The sequence below is a fragment of the Pteronotus mesoamericanus genome, unplaced genomic scaffold, assembly GCF_021234165.1.
Source record: "Pteronotus mesoamericanus isolate MK-2021 breed Mesoamerican mustached bat unplaced genomic scaffold, CSHL_Meso_final contig_182, whole genome shotgun sequence".
In the NCBI taxonomy this organism is placed as follows: Eukaryota; Metazoa; Chordata; class Mammalia; order Chiroptera; family Mormoopidae; genus Pteronotus; species Pteronotus mesoamericanus.
The window spans coordinates 7,367,935-7,382,309 of record NW_026555078.1 but is presented as its reverse complement, the minus strand read 5'-3'; the positions used below and the strand labels follow the sequence as shown (position 1 = coordinate 7,382,309).

At 33.1% G+C, this 14,375-nt stretch overlaps 1 protein-coding gene across 5 annotated transcripts in view; it reads right to left on the bottom strand.

Annotated features, from left to right (window-relative positions):
- The window catches only part of EML5 (EMAP like 5), a 110,358-nt gene that overhangs the window by 82,229 nt on the left and 13,754 nt on the right, over positions 1 to 14,375 (bottom strand). For all 5 annotated transcript variants that reach the window (XM_054567172.1, XM_054567175.1, XM_054567171.1 and 2 more), the window contains exons 3-7: positions 12,465 to 12,563; positions 10,510 to 10,578; positions 7,445 to 7,630; positions 5,519 to 5,654; positions 4,456 to 4,657 (exon numbers count right to left, since the gene is read on the bottom strand). In XM_054567172.1, coding sequence (XP_054423147.1) covers positions 4,456 to 4,657; positions 5,519 to 5,654; positions 7,445 to 7,630; positions 10,510 to 10,578; positions 12,465 to 12,563 — 692 coding nt within the window. The remainder of the gene's footprint in view (positions 1 to 4,455; positions 4,658 to 5,518; positions 5,655 to 7,444; positions 7,631 to 10,509; positions 10,579 to 12,464; positions 12,564 to 14,375) is intronic.

Below are 14,375 nucleotides of genomic sequence, written 5' to 3'. Positions count from 1 at the left end.
ACCAGACTAAGCACTCATCACAATATTTTCAACTCACATGAAAAGAATAGTCAGAAAAATTAGAAAATCTAACAAAAAATATCTCATTGCAAGACTTTCTTTTAAATTTAAAAATTAAAATGAAGTTTCAACAAAAGTAAGTTTCTGGGTGGCTCATTTGTTAGCCAAGTGAAGAAATCTGTTTACTGGTAAAGGATTAACTAAATTATTTTGAATTGCAGCAACTGAAGAAATGTCTCCATAGAAAATAAATTTAAGAATATTAGCTTTTTGGTGAGAACAGTTGCTCAAAGAGTTGAGAGTACTGGGAACAACACCAACAGTTAATTAAAAACAAGGCAAATAATTTTGAGTGATTAGTTTTTCTTGAATCTTGATGAGTCAACAGATGTTATGGATACTACTCAGTTATTTATTTGCGGTGTCAATGCCAAGTTTGCAGTGAAGAACAAATAGCTTCTATGAATAGTCTGTGTGGAAAAACTATAGGCTAGAATATTTTCAAAGACATTAGTAAGAAAGCGCTAATCTAATACAATGTAAAGTGAAATCAAACAATGGTAAAAAAAAAAATATGTATGGTGAAAACGCCTCAGAAAATAAAGGCTTTATTTTCTTTATATTATTAATATCATTAATAACATAAAGCCTGCGAAAATGTAAGGTATTTACCTTACACAGCCAGATATTTCTCCAGGAAAATGTTTTTTGGGGGAAGAATTGCAGCTGAGGATGTGTGGTCTAAAGGCAAACTACACACAAGCCCAGATGAACAAATGGGAGGAAACTCTTTTACAGAGAAGTTGGAGGAGTTACTATAAACAAAGAGTTTTCCTATTGGTCTCAGTGACCATAGGGCATGAGGGCTCCCCCTTCTGGCCTCCTGACTTCACTTTAAATGAAGTTCCTGTTTACTAATTTTTACAAAGCTTATTAATGCACTGTAATATTCTTACATTAAGTATTCTGCACAAAATAAATAAATAAATAAATAAATAAAATTTTTGAATCAATAGTGTTAACTGTGAGCTTCAATAGCTCTTGTGGGTTTAATTACTGTCAGTTCTAAATTTTTGTCAGTAATAGAAGCTAAAAATTAACTTGCCCTACTAAAAAGCAGTTTAACAGCTTAGCAGTGGTAAAGTTTTATAGTAATATTTTGATCTCAGAGCCAAGAATAAAATTTTTCTGAACAATAACTGCCCTCAACTACTATTATTAAACACGGAACAGCTTTGGAAATTAGCTTTTGCTACAGATTTGATACTGATTCTTAATGAATTCAATCTAAAATTATAAGACAAAAGCAGCACTTACGTGTGCAACTAGTACTGTGGTAAAGTTACCTGGACAACAATTAATGCTATTTGAATAACAGCATCAAGATGCTTTATGCACTTTCTGTGCTATCGAAACTTGAAGAAACAAGATCTCTATTCCTACACAAATTTGCAGGGGATGTATTTTCAGAGCCTAATCAATAGTTCTAGCTGAGTGTATTGGACTGCTTTCCCTGGGTGGGCCCTGCATCTTGACTTCTCTGTCCCTGTGTCCCTGCAGAAAGTCAGAAACAAAGTCCAAGTTTTTTCAATGGTAGAAAAATGCCTTCAGGGCAAAAGTGCCTTTGGCCCACTGGTGCTTCTAAATTCCCATTTTCTTCCATAATTTGGCTGACAGTTCCTTACTATCTTGACTGTTCTTTGAAAATGTTTAAGGTGATTTACATTTTAACCAGCATTCTTAGTTGTTTTTAATGGAAGAGTTCTTTATAAATAATTTGCTCATTAATAATAGAAACAGAAGTCTGATCAACTACTTTTTGAAAGACTAATTGCCCTTTTTTCAACAGAAACGCAGGAGCTGGTAATAACAGTTTGTCTAAAATGAAAGGAACCATAAAATAGTTCATAGCAAAGCCTAAGGGTGAAGTGTAGCCCCACAGCAACTTTCCGTGGATGGACACAGAGCTATGGCATCTCCCACCCTCCTAAAACTGAAGTGGCACAATGGCAATAAATAGCATGCCTGATTAACATACCACTGAAAAAAATAAGTAGTTATCTGGCAAGAATTAGGTTGTATCCCCCACCTTACTTCTTACACTAAAGTAAAATTCACACAGACTAGGAATTAAACACAGAAAATAAAACTACTAATGTACTAGAAGAATACATTGAAAAACTCTGACTTCGGGGAAGATTTCTCTGTGATAGAAAACTCAATCATAAAAGAAAATATTGATAAATTCAACTACATAGAATAAAATAACAAAAAAAAAAACACAACCTTTTTTGCATGGTAAAAAAACCACCTAAGCAAAGTAAAAAGCAAATAACTGGTGAAAACTGTTTGCAACTTACATCACAAACAGCAGGTAAATAAATATCTATAATGTATAAAAATCCGTTAAAAATAAAGGAGAAAAGATCTACAACCCTACAGAAGAAAAATGGCAAGAAATGCGAACAGATCAAAGAAAGAATTCTAGGGAATCTAGTAATTATTTTTAAACTATTAAGTGGAAAAAATTAAGCACTTTTCTGCTTTTCCTGTACAAACTGTACCCAAGATAACCAAATAGTTGATGAGTAGAAATTCTCTTCATAGAAATAGGGTAGCTAACAAATGAATAATGGATAATGAATGACCATTAGAAGCTTTTAAAGTAACAGAGCTAGGTTATACATTCACAACAGTGGCTATACTACCTCAAAAAGGCTAAAAATTAGTTTTTAGGGATGAAAATCTTAACTATTACAATGGTCTGTGGATCTTTAAAGGGCCACAGTACAAAAATGAGTGTACAGTTTTTTGTGGTGTTAAAATTACATGGGAGATGTTATTAGGGAAAAAATGTCTAAAAAGTCTCATTAAGAAAACAGTAATATAAAAAGTTGTTGAAAAACACTGACCTAATATCCATCAATAACTGCTAAGACCAAAAAAAGAGCTAAATACAGGGCTGGGGCAAAAGCAGGTTTACAGTTGCTGAGTAGGCAAAACACAGTTTATTCCTGTATTATTAATTATTGTATTAAATTCCATATGAATAACTGTAAACCTACTTTTGCCTGACCCTATATTATATACCATCAAACACATTACCACCTATAAATCATCTTGGTGAAAATTCATAACTGCATCTCACCAAACCTCTAGATCTAACTATCTGTTAAAAGATACAGGAAGGACAGAAGTTCTTAAAATACACTACGAGTGTGCAATTAACCAAATTCTGCAAGTGGGGAACTCTAGATGGTAAATATTTTCTTCAACAAATAAACTGTAAGAAGGAAAAAAGGAAAGGAAGCTATACAATAATAGAGATTGAAGGGACAGATCAACAGTTGGAATCTATGGACCTTATTTGGAGTCTAACTCTAAGCCAAAGGAATGCTGTGTGGTAACAGCATTGTGAAGATGTTTAGAATTACCTTTTAGAGATATAACTGGAAGTAATTACAGATGAAATGGGGAACAAAGACAACAACAAAGTGGAAAAAAATAGTTCAACTCATACCTCTGACCAGTGGTTCTCAAACTGTAGTGTAAATCACAGCCATCTGGAGGGTCTGTTAAACCACACGTAGATGAGTGTCTGATATGAGCCCCTGGATAAGGCATGAGAGTTTGCACTTCTTACAAGTTCCCTCATGATGCTGATGGTGCTGCTGCAGGAACCACATTTTGAGAACCACTGTCATAGACAATGGGTTGATTTTTTAATATGCAGGCAGATTTTGTTAGACTCTGTTCTTAAATAATTAGAAAAAGACCAATGAATAGAAAATAGGCATAGAGCTTGGAGAGGTCACAGAAAAGGAAATATAAATGCCCTTTAAACACATGAAAACGTACTCAATATGAGAAAAAATTCACGTTTCCAAATAATAGCAAGACAGTTTTCATCTTTTGGGGCAATGTTGACAAGGGTGTGGGAAAATGTATTGTCATACGTTGCTGATAGGTATGTAAATTGTTATTGTCTCTATGCAAGGCATTAGCTATCAAAATTTCAAATGCACATATTCTTTCAACACTGCTAACAATTTATCATACAGATATTCATTTTTACACAGGTACATAATGGCATAGGTATAAGGATATTCTCTGAAAGTATTATATTTAATAGCACAAAACTAGAAGAAACTAAACTCAGATCAGTAATGAATTAGTTGAATTACAGTATATCCATGTAGAGGAATATTACAGGATTTTAAAAAGGTAGAGGTAGTTCTTGTACATTTTGATATGGAACAAACTCCAACTGAGGTTTTTAATATGAAAAAACATCTTATAAATAGTTAATTCTATTACTTTCAAGTGCCTATTAATTATGTTCACTTGTTATTCCACTAGTTGATAAAATTTAAATCTATGTATTTTTTAAAAGTTTTTCTTTTGTTTATCTAAGGACAAATTCCAGCCTATACAATTATTTTATAATTTGCTTACCTGACTGAACGGTCATCACTTCCCGTCACGGCCAAAGGTTTAGTAGGATGGATGGCAAGTGCCCAGAGTTCACCTTCACAATGCCCTTGCATAATTAGGAAAGGTTTCTTTCTTTCATGCACCACAATTTCAAAAATTTCACTGTCCTGTGTTCCAACGAGAATGTGGTCACCGCGCCAACACACACTCCTCACAGACAAGCCTAGTCAAAAGTGAATTGTATTTAAGAGTAATGCTGTCATAATAGAATTCCAATTGCCTAAATCAATAAAAAGAATCTACAAGTCTCTGATCCCTATATCTTTTTTCAATTTCTCTATATTGTCTTCTACGTGGAATGATACTTCTCTCTTTTTATATACCAAATTTCTACCCATTTGTCAAGATACACACCCTTCTTCTTTATTGGACAACTTCAGTCATAGTTAGACCTCTTCTCTCAGCCAAAATCTTCTAGCACAGTTTGCATCATCCAAAAAGTAAGTATTCAGGAACTACCTTTACAGAATGGTATTATTTATCTCCTATAATAATCTGACTTTTCATGTGTCTGTATTTCATTTCCTCAATCTGCTCATAAAATCTTTAAGGAAAAAGACGTCTACGTTTTCTACGTGCTCCACAACTCCTTTTGGGAATGCTAGTCTCTCTCAGTGTTCTTATCTATGCACTATAACCCACATAGTGGTTCTGTGTACAAAGGTTCCTCCAACACTCAACACATTTTATTTTCAGCAGTTTATTTACTCAAGTTACATCTAATATTCTAATAGTAACGTATTTTCAAGATCCAAGGTTACCAAGTAAGAATCTATCACATCACTCTAGGTCCCATTATAATAGTAATTAGACATATGAAGAACCCTTGTCATAACAGCAAACCTAAACCATTTTTGGGCAAAATTTTTCTTCAATTGAAGAATTTCAATTAACTGTATACAGCTTAAAGGAGCAATGTAAGTATCATGTATATTTATAAAACAAATTTATGTTTACTGAAAGACAGATAATCCTTGATATATTTAGAATTTGCCTAGTAATAAGATATTTGTTTTGTTATTACCTTTGTATCCCTGGTCTGTTTCCCTGAGATCAATCACAGTAATTGGTTTAAAAGTTAAATCCCAAAGACGGATACAGCCATCTCTGCCACCAGTAGCAAAGCCTTCTTCAGAAGAATTCATGCTAAAAATCCCTGCCTAGAAGAGGAAATAATTTAACAATATATATATTTTTAGAAAATCTATATGAAGGTATAAACCCACTTTAAAAGATTTTGATGTGACATAAGAATAAACAAATACATCAGAGAACACCAAGGAAAACCTAGAAATAAGTCTATGTATTATATAGGAACTCAACATATGACCAAGAAGGTATTTCATGATATGGGAATAAAATAAAAGACAATAAAGTTAGACCTTATACCATATAAAAATAAATTACAAATAGGCATAAAACTCTAAATGTAAAATAGAAAAAAAAATGTTAGAAAAGAGTCACAACACATGTAACTTTGGGCTGTGAAAAATCTTTTAATGCATGGCAGACTATCCACAAGCTATAAAGGAAATTTTTAGAATTTTAACGTAAGATATCATAAGCAAAAATAAACAGATTGGGGAAATATCTGCAATGTATGACTGTCAGAGGTTAATATCCCTAATATACAATGAATAAAGGAAAGAAAATTCAACAAAAACAACAAGCAAAGGATATGAAAAGCCAATTAACAGAAAAGGAAATTTAGTAAATACATGAAATTTCACAAATAGACAGGAAGCAAATTAAAACAAGAAGTTACTATTTTTTACCCAGTAGACAAGCAAAAATTTATAGAAGCAGTTACAGCTTCTGATGCTGATTAATATTAGAGGAAAAACTAGTATTTTTACATACTCATGGTAAAAATGTGAATTGCCACAACCTTTGTGGGAAAGAATCTGGTATTTCTGATCTTTAGGTATTTATTTTGCTTTAAAGCAAGTTCTGTGTAAATGCTTCTTTAATATATTTAATATGTAATGTATATTTAATAGTGGTTCATATCTAACAAAATTGTTTTGAATGAAGTTAAAGAGAATTAAGTGCTACTAAAGTCATCTTAACAGAAAAAGCTGAATGAACTTTTTGGCCAATCCAATATATTCAATAACTGTTCTACTTGAGATCTTAAGGCTAACAATGTAGTAGCCCTGTGCTCTCTAGCTTCCTTTACACTTTGTAAGGGACCTAACTACAAAAAGCTCAAATCAAAACACTAAAAGGTTTTAACAAATTTTTTTCCCCTGATTTGATCATTTGTTCATAAGACAATCTCATGAAGTACAAAATTCCTTGGCCACTCACTTAATGAATTAATGATACTAAGACCAAAAAGTTATATTTTTTTCTGCCCTGGCCAGGGTGGCTCAGTTAGTTGGAGCATCATCCCATAACCCAGAGGTTGCGGGTTCGATTCCTGGTCAAGGCACATAAATAGGTTACGGGTTCAATCCCCAGTACAGGTGCATATGGGAGGTAAGCAATTGCTGCTTCTCTCTCAACGTCAATGTTTCTCTCTCTCCCTTTTTCTCTAAAAGCAATGAAAAAATGTCCTTGGATGAGGAAAAAAAAAGTTACATATTTTTTTCTAGAAGTACACCAAATTTCCCACTAGTAAATTAGCCACAGAAGCACTAGCTTTTTTCTAATGTGGTTAATCGAGAATATTTTTAGGTTGAATTTAACAAGCTTTTTCTCAACTCTAAGAAAGATACCACATTAAGAAATGGTTTGAACAAGGTACTAATTATACTAACTTAATAAATACCCATGTGTGTCTAATTGCATAATGTTTTGCCATTGAAATCTTGAAAACAAATTGTTATAACATTTTCCACATAACTGATTAGAAAGTTTGCTATATTATGTAATCTTTTGTTCTAAGACAAGAAGATAAGCAATTAACATCTAAAAGTGTTTGAAATACTTAAATATATATACTTACAGTATGGGCTCCTTGTATTGTTCGTATAAGATTGATTCCTTTCCAAACATATATATCCCCATTGAGTGCACCAGAATATGTCAATTCATCCCTTGCACAGGCCAGGCACAATATTGTCTGAAGGTCACCAGTCTTACCAAAGACCCCTCGTTTTGGTGTCAGAGCATTTCCACATAAACTCCAGAACTAAGAGGTACATAGTATAATTAAGTTACCAAAGAATGCTTATAAAATAAAGCAAAACAGTCCTAATTCTTTGAGGCTATATTAGGCTGCAGACTAGAAAGTACCTAAAAAACTCCCTTATAGTACAATAGCACTCAAGGTTCACATCCTCACCCTAGTGTTGTCAATAGCTATGTTATAGCAGATGAGTCACTGGTTTCATTCCTTAAAATCCTTAAAGGGGGGGAGGGGATGTACTGCATTACTTTTACAATACGCTACGCTTCTACTAGCTTTCTGGAAAAAATCTACATGAAATTTAGGTTAAAAAGTTCAGCATGAGTTAGCAATAAATATGAAGATAAAATACCATATACTAATAGGAAAAAGGGCTAAAACTAATGTTCAATCTCTGATAAAGACAGCAAAGACAGGGAAAAATAAAAGGATTAGTATGTTGCTCTCGCTGGTATTTTCAAGGCTGAGCAATACCTTTCCTTGTAAAGCTTAAAAATAAGAGATACACACATTTGGAATTATTGGTTTATTATTGGGTAAACAAAAGTCAAACATAAATCTTTATGCCCAGGGTTTCTTGTTCTTTTATGTGGATTCAGGTAAATTGTAAAAGTTTGCAAAGAGAAATAAAAAACCAAAAATGGGGCAGAGCAGGAATATGCATATATTAAATATTGGATATATATATTAAATAGCTGCACAGAGAGAAATTTGGGCCTGAGAATAAACTCAACATTATAGTAAGTAAATTGCTATTTAAAATAATTAATTCGTTGATATTATATACTTAAAAATCTTACCTGATCTTCAAGGTCTTATTTTAAGACCTAAAGATCTTAAAGTATGAAGTATCAAAGAACTAAAAATTATGATGCTGATCCACTCAAACAACTAATGGATGTTTTAATCAAAGAAATTTTATGACTTTTAAAGTTAAAAGTTCCATAATTTTGTGCATAAGGGTAGCTGGTATTCTTTCTTTCAGTAAATTCAATTTCAATCTAATATTTTCTTTTAGATTAGCGATTCTCAATTTTGGCTGCACCTTAGAATCACCTGGGGAAAATTATAAAACACTGTATGCCTGGTGCCCCACTAAGATAAAATGAGACAGACTCTCTGGAGAGTGAAGTCCAGGTATCCAAATGATTCTAATATTCAGCAAGAGTTAAGAACCATTATTCAAGAATCCAGATCAGTGCTGCCCAATACAACTTTCTATGATGAAAGTGTGTGCATGTGTGTATATGGTAACCACTTAATAGGTGTGGCTCTTGAACATACTGCCAGTGGGACTGAAGAAATGAATATTATATTTTATTTAATTTTAATTAATTTAATTTAAATAGCTATGTGCGGCTAGTTGCTACTCTACTGGCCAGCGCCATTCTAGATCATCTTGGGACTTAGTTTATTCACATGTATTACCTACAAAGATAGCTACCATGCTATTCGTTGCCTCTACCAAATGTAAAGAAAGATATTCATAGTAAAATATATAGTTTTGTTTAGTTTGAGAAGTTTTTTAAAAATCTGAAAATGGAAATTTCAGCTTTATTTACAATATAAAACAGCAGTATGATATCTTCATCAACTTGTCAACAATTTATTAAGAATTTAATATCTATCAGCCCTGGCTGCTGTGGTTCAGTTTACTGAGTGCCAGCCTGAAAGCCGAAAGGTCACCAGTTCGATCCCCAGTCAGGACACAGGCCTGGGTTGCGGGCCAGGTCCCCAGTGGGGGCATGTGAGGGGCAACTGATCAATGTATCCCTCACACGTCAATGTTTCTCTCCCTCCTTCTCCCTTCCTTCCCTTCTCTCTAAAAACAAAATGAATAAAAACTTTACAAAGAATTTAATATATATCAAGTACTGTGTCAAACATCACCTTGTTCATCAAAGATGAGCAAGACAAAAATTTCTACCTTCACAGTGCATATACTACTTACTTTAAACCTAGCACAGAGCTTTTTGCTAATATTTACTGAAAAAATAAAAATTTAATATTACCCATGATCAAATCAGAACCAGAATATGAAAACCAGAATTGCAGCTGCAGCTAAATATGCTTTGGAAAAATGTGGATGGAAGTGGGAGTATCAAAAGAATGTGCGCACAAAAACTTACTAGGAATTAACTGTTATAGGAACTGTTATATCAGATACTGGGAAACAAGCAAGTATTTCCAACTTGCATCAGGGATTTAAAAGTAATTATAAACATAGAGTGAAGACCATCACTGACTATATGGGCTTTCCTATGCAAAGTAAACAGTGGCTATCAAAGGCTGAGATCAAATAAGAGAGCAAACATGCAAAGAAAAGATAACACTTTCAGAAAGCAGACCATGTGCTAGGCACTATGACATCCACACTGCCTTATTTAATCATCACCTCTTTGAGGTGGCAACAGCAGCCTCAGTTTTAAGATGTGAAAGGAAGCTCGAAGAGGTTAAATCACTCATCCCAGGTCAAACAGCTAGTAGGTGGCAAAGTCCAGTCTATCAATGATCCTTCTACCACATTCACATTCTATCTTTGTGAATGAAGGTCAGTTCACTTGGGTTTTTATTTACATTTTGCCTTCTAAATGAAACATGAAGAAACAAGATGAGCACAGTAAACCTACTTCTTTAGACTATAAATCCCTTTATGGAAAGTGTTTTATTTTTTATTCATACTTATTCCTTCACATAGGTTCCTGACACACAGTAACTACACAATGTTTGTTAGATTGAATATTAAAAATTTAAAATGTTGACATTTAAAAATAAGTTCTGTCAAAGTCCTAAAACTACCCTAAATTCTAAATAGTGTGATATGTACTCAGTGGCAGATAATAAATAAAGATGACTATTATAAAATAAGACTCTTCTAGTACCTTGATATGTTTTACACCACAGCTGACAAGCCTATTTGGCTGGTACAAATCCCAAGAAATATCAAATATCTGTAAACAAATAAGATTCATGGTTAAAATACTTATTTTCTGAATCATTTAAGAGTGCTGTCCAAAAGACCACATAACCCCCAAACCCTATCATAAAGTAACATTCTTCAACAAATAATAATCAGAATCCTACACTTTAAAATCTTATGAAAAATACATAAAGGAAAAGAAACAAAAACTATTTCTTAGTTTATATGCACTTACGAAGCAACTAGTAAAATGACAATTAACTCTATTTTTAATTAAATAAATAACAAGAATGGTTCAACACAACTAGGGTATGAAGCAGGAATCTGTATAATTTTTACAACAGAAAAATCTGGATGGAACATAACCTTAACACATACAGCTATAAATAGAGAATATTTTTATAGTTTTCTATCATGCAAAACTACCTACATAAAGAATCCAAACATTTATTTCACAGTAAAAATTCCATATTTTTTTGCTTTCTTTATTCTTTACAGGTCAAAAAAAATTAACTTATACTTAAATTTTGGAGATTCTCAGGCTTTGTTCTTTTCTAAGATTCCATAAATGCTAAATACACACACTATTTTTGTTAGAAAAGCAAACAAGATTAAAAAACAGATGAAATAAAATATTCATTAGAAACATGTACTTTAATAATAACTAAAAGGAAAACTAATATTTGAAAAAGAATTTCATAGCAGAAAAGAATTCTGCTATCTTCACATGGTTAGTCTTCACCATGTTTCCTTGACGACTATCAGTATAATCAGGTAAAATACTACCTATAGATGTGTACAAAGTGATGCTCTTCGGTGATGAGAGTTCATCTTACAATGTTTAACAACTCGCCATAATACAGACTATATGACAAACACATTGATACAACTTTAAAACACTAACCACAAAAATACTTTAAAAGTTCCAATGGAATGGCAGTAACATTTTTCGTAATAATCAGCCCATTTACTAAACCCAAAGTACTAATGTATGAAATGCTTTGCTCTCAGAGTACACAATCATTTAATAAAATATACTTAACACTTTAATAATTTAAATCATGTTTACGTGTAACAGGCCTCTTTGAAAATGTTAAAAACCAAAACACAAATTCACACAAATGTTTTTATACAACTTCTACAGAATCAGAGATTTCCCCCAAATAGAATCAATGACTATACCTCCTGTGCTCCTCCTTTAGGTTAGGATTTTACTATACACACAAAAAAACTCAGACATTTTTAAGAGTTTATGACAAAATTCTGATGTATGTTTACAAAAGTAGTATAATATTTAATTAAAAAGCTGACTACAACATTTTCTTTACATTAATTTTAAACAAGTTGGAATAAATATATTTTTAAAAGTTTAAAAAGTAAAAAAAAATTAGGTCCCTGAAAATGTTAATTCTAATAGATAATTTTAAATTCACACACAAAATATCTTTTTTACCTTAACTATGATACATATGTAACAAGTCAGTGATAAACCAAACTAAAACAGACCCTAGGGCATGAACTATTCTATTTTTAAATTGAGGTTTTAATAACATAAAATTAATCAGTTTTGCTGAAGCAACTGAGATAAAAGTTTTGTGCTAACAACATTATACCTATATGAGCCTACAATACATATGCATTCTAATTACAATTGTACTTTAAATTTACAAACCATGTGACAGGTCCCACAGGTTAAATTTCTTCCAGGATTAGCACCTAATGCAAGCCAGCTACCAGGTGCTTTACATATATAATTTTGAACTAACATACTGAAAAATAGGTATTAAAAAATGCAATCGTATTTAATTACATATGAACTATTTGCCAATAACAAAACACAGAAACATAAAACCCGCTGACACCCTCTGGCCTTTTCCCATCCTATACCCATTAGAAACCCCATAGGGGAATACTTACTCGATCTGTATGACCAGGAGCCATAGATAACATTTTTCCTTTTTTCCAATCCCAAATACAAACTGCATTTTTTGAATCGAGTCCAACTGAAACCAAGCGCTGAATTATGTCCAAGAAGTCCAGAAGGGAATAAACAGGCAAACAAACAAGGAACCAAATTATAAATGGCAAACAAATTCTACTCATGGGTGCTGTAAACATCAGAACTTATACAATCATATTTTATAGACCTCATAAAGAAAGGCTGAATATATTTCATGTTAATATTGGCACATATGTGTAGTTCATCCCATTAAGAAACAGAATGGCTTCCATGTCTAACAGTAAGATTTAACCAAATAGTCTAAACATCTCTCCTGTCAAAAACTAAAAATGCTCGGTAAAAGGTAAAAACATCTTTTAGGTGCACTGCTGTGCTGTCAAAAATTAAGAAATCTGAGAACAAAAACAAAGCCGGTCTCCTATGGGAATACTGAACAGAAAAAGAGCTTTGATATCCACTTTACGCTAAAGGTATCAGCTAAACCCTGGTAAGCCTGATTTTGTTCTGTAGACTACCTTATCTTTATCTCCTATTCCTGTTTAGAACATGTCCAAGGTAGGGATATGAACTGCAGACCTCTCTGTAACTTAATTTCCTTATCTATTAAGTTGGGATAATATAAGTACTTTGTAGAGTTAATATGAAATTTAACATACAGAATGGGGCAAAAGGAGGTTTACAGTTGTGAGTGTACATGAAACACTTTACTTTTGTATTATTATTAATCATTGTATATTTTCTAGACAAACAACTGTAAACCTACTTTTGCCTCACACTGTCCATAAAGAATTTAGAAGACCGCCTGGAATACAGTTAGTGTTATACACATCACCATCATCAGTTTACCATGACCATAATTAGCTGCAAGAACTGATGGCCTCTCCCTGTCCAAATGAGAAATGTCATCTAATACCCAGTTAGAAATAGTTTCTGCAAAGTATAGTTGCTAGTTAAACCCTCAAATGGGTAGAATGAATGGCTCCCATAAAGAGAGAACAGTTTATCATGGTTCTCCAGCAAATCACACAAGCACAAAGCACAAGTGAACAAGAGGAGATAATCTGCTTCTCCTAAGGTCTTTAATATTTGGGAACTAGAGGGTATCAGCAAGTTACCTAACTACGAGATACACCTCTTGCTAGAGCAAACTGTGTAGAGATTAAAATCTCACAAGACAACTGTAAAGTGAGTAACAGAGGGACTTTGTCCTTTCTACAATGCTCTTCTCTGGCTCAGCTCACACACACATAGCAAACCACAAGTGACCAAAACGTTTAAAACTCCATGTGTCTCAACAGAGCCTCAAAGCATCTAGCTCTGTACAGGCAGTAACAAAATAGACTTGAAAGCACTTCCACTTTTGGCCATGACAAGTATTATCATGGCCAAAATTAACCTTCCTAAGCATAAGTTAAACAATAGTAGAAAGAGAAAGCTAAAAATAACCAAGCAAATACTATGTTTTCTCCCAGCTTTTTATTTTTTACTTTATTATTTGTTCTCACATTTAACCCAGTCTATGTAGGTAAGGAAGAGAACAAAGTTTTCCAGTAAAAATACTGTTTGAATCATTCTGGAAGACAAAGTTAGAGTTGGATAGAAAAGTATGAGAAAGTGGATTTCAAGCCAAAAGACACCAGGACTAGACATATCATGGCCCTCTCAGGAAAGAGCCACTAAATGAGCATGGCTGAGGGAAAGAGTGACAACTGGGAAGTGGCAGGAGACAGGCCCGGAGAGGCAGGCCACATACCAGGGGAACAAGGTTATTTTTTAAAAACAGAGTTGGAATAAAGAGAAAATTCAGTTTTAAATAAGTAATGTTTGGTATATCTACATGGCATTCAAGGAGGGTATTTGGAGTTGAA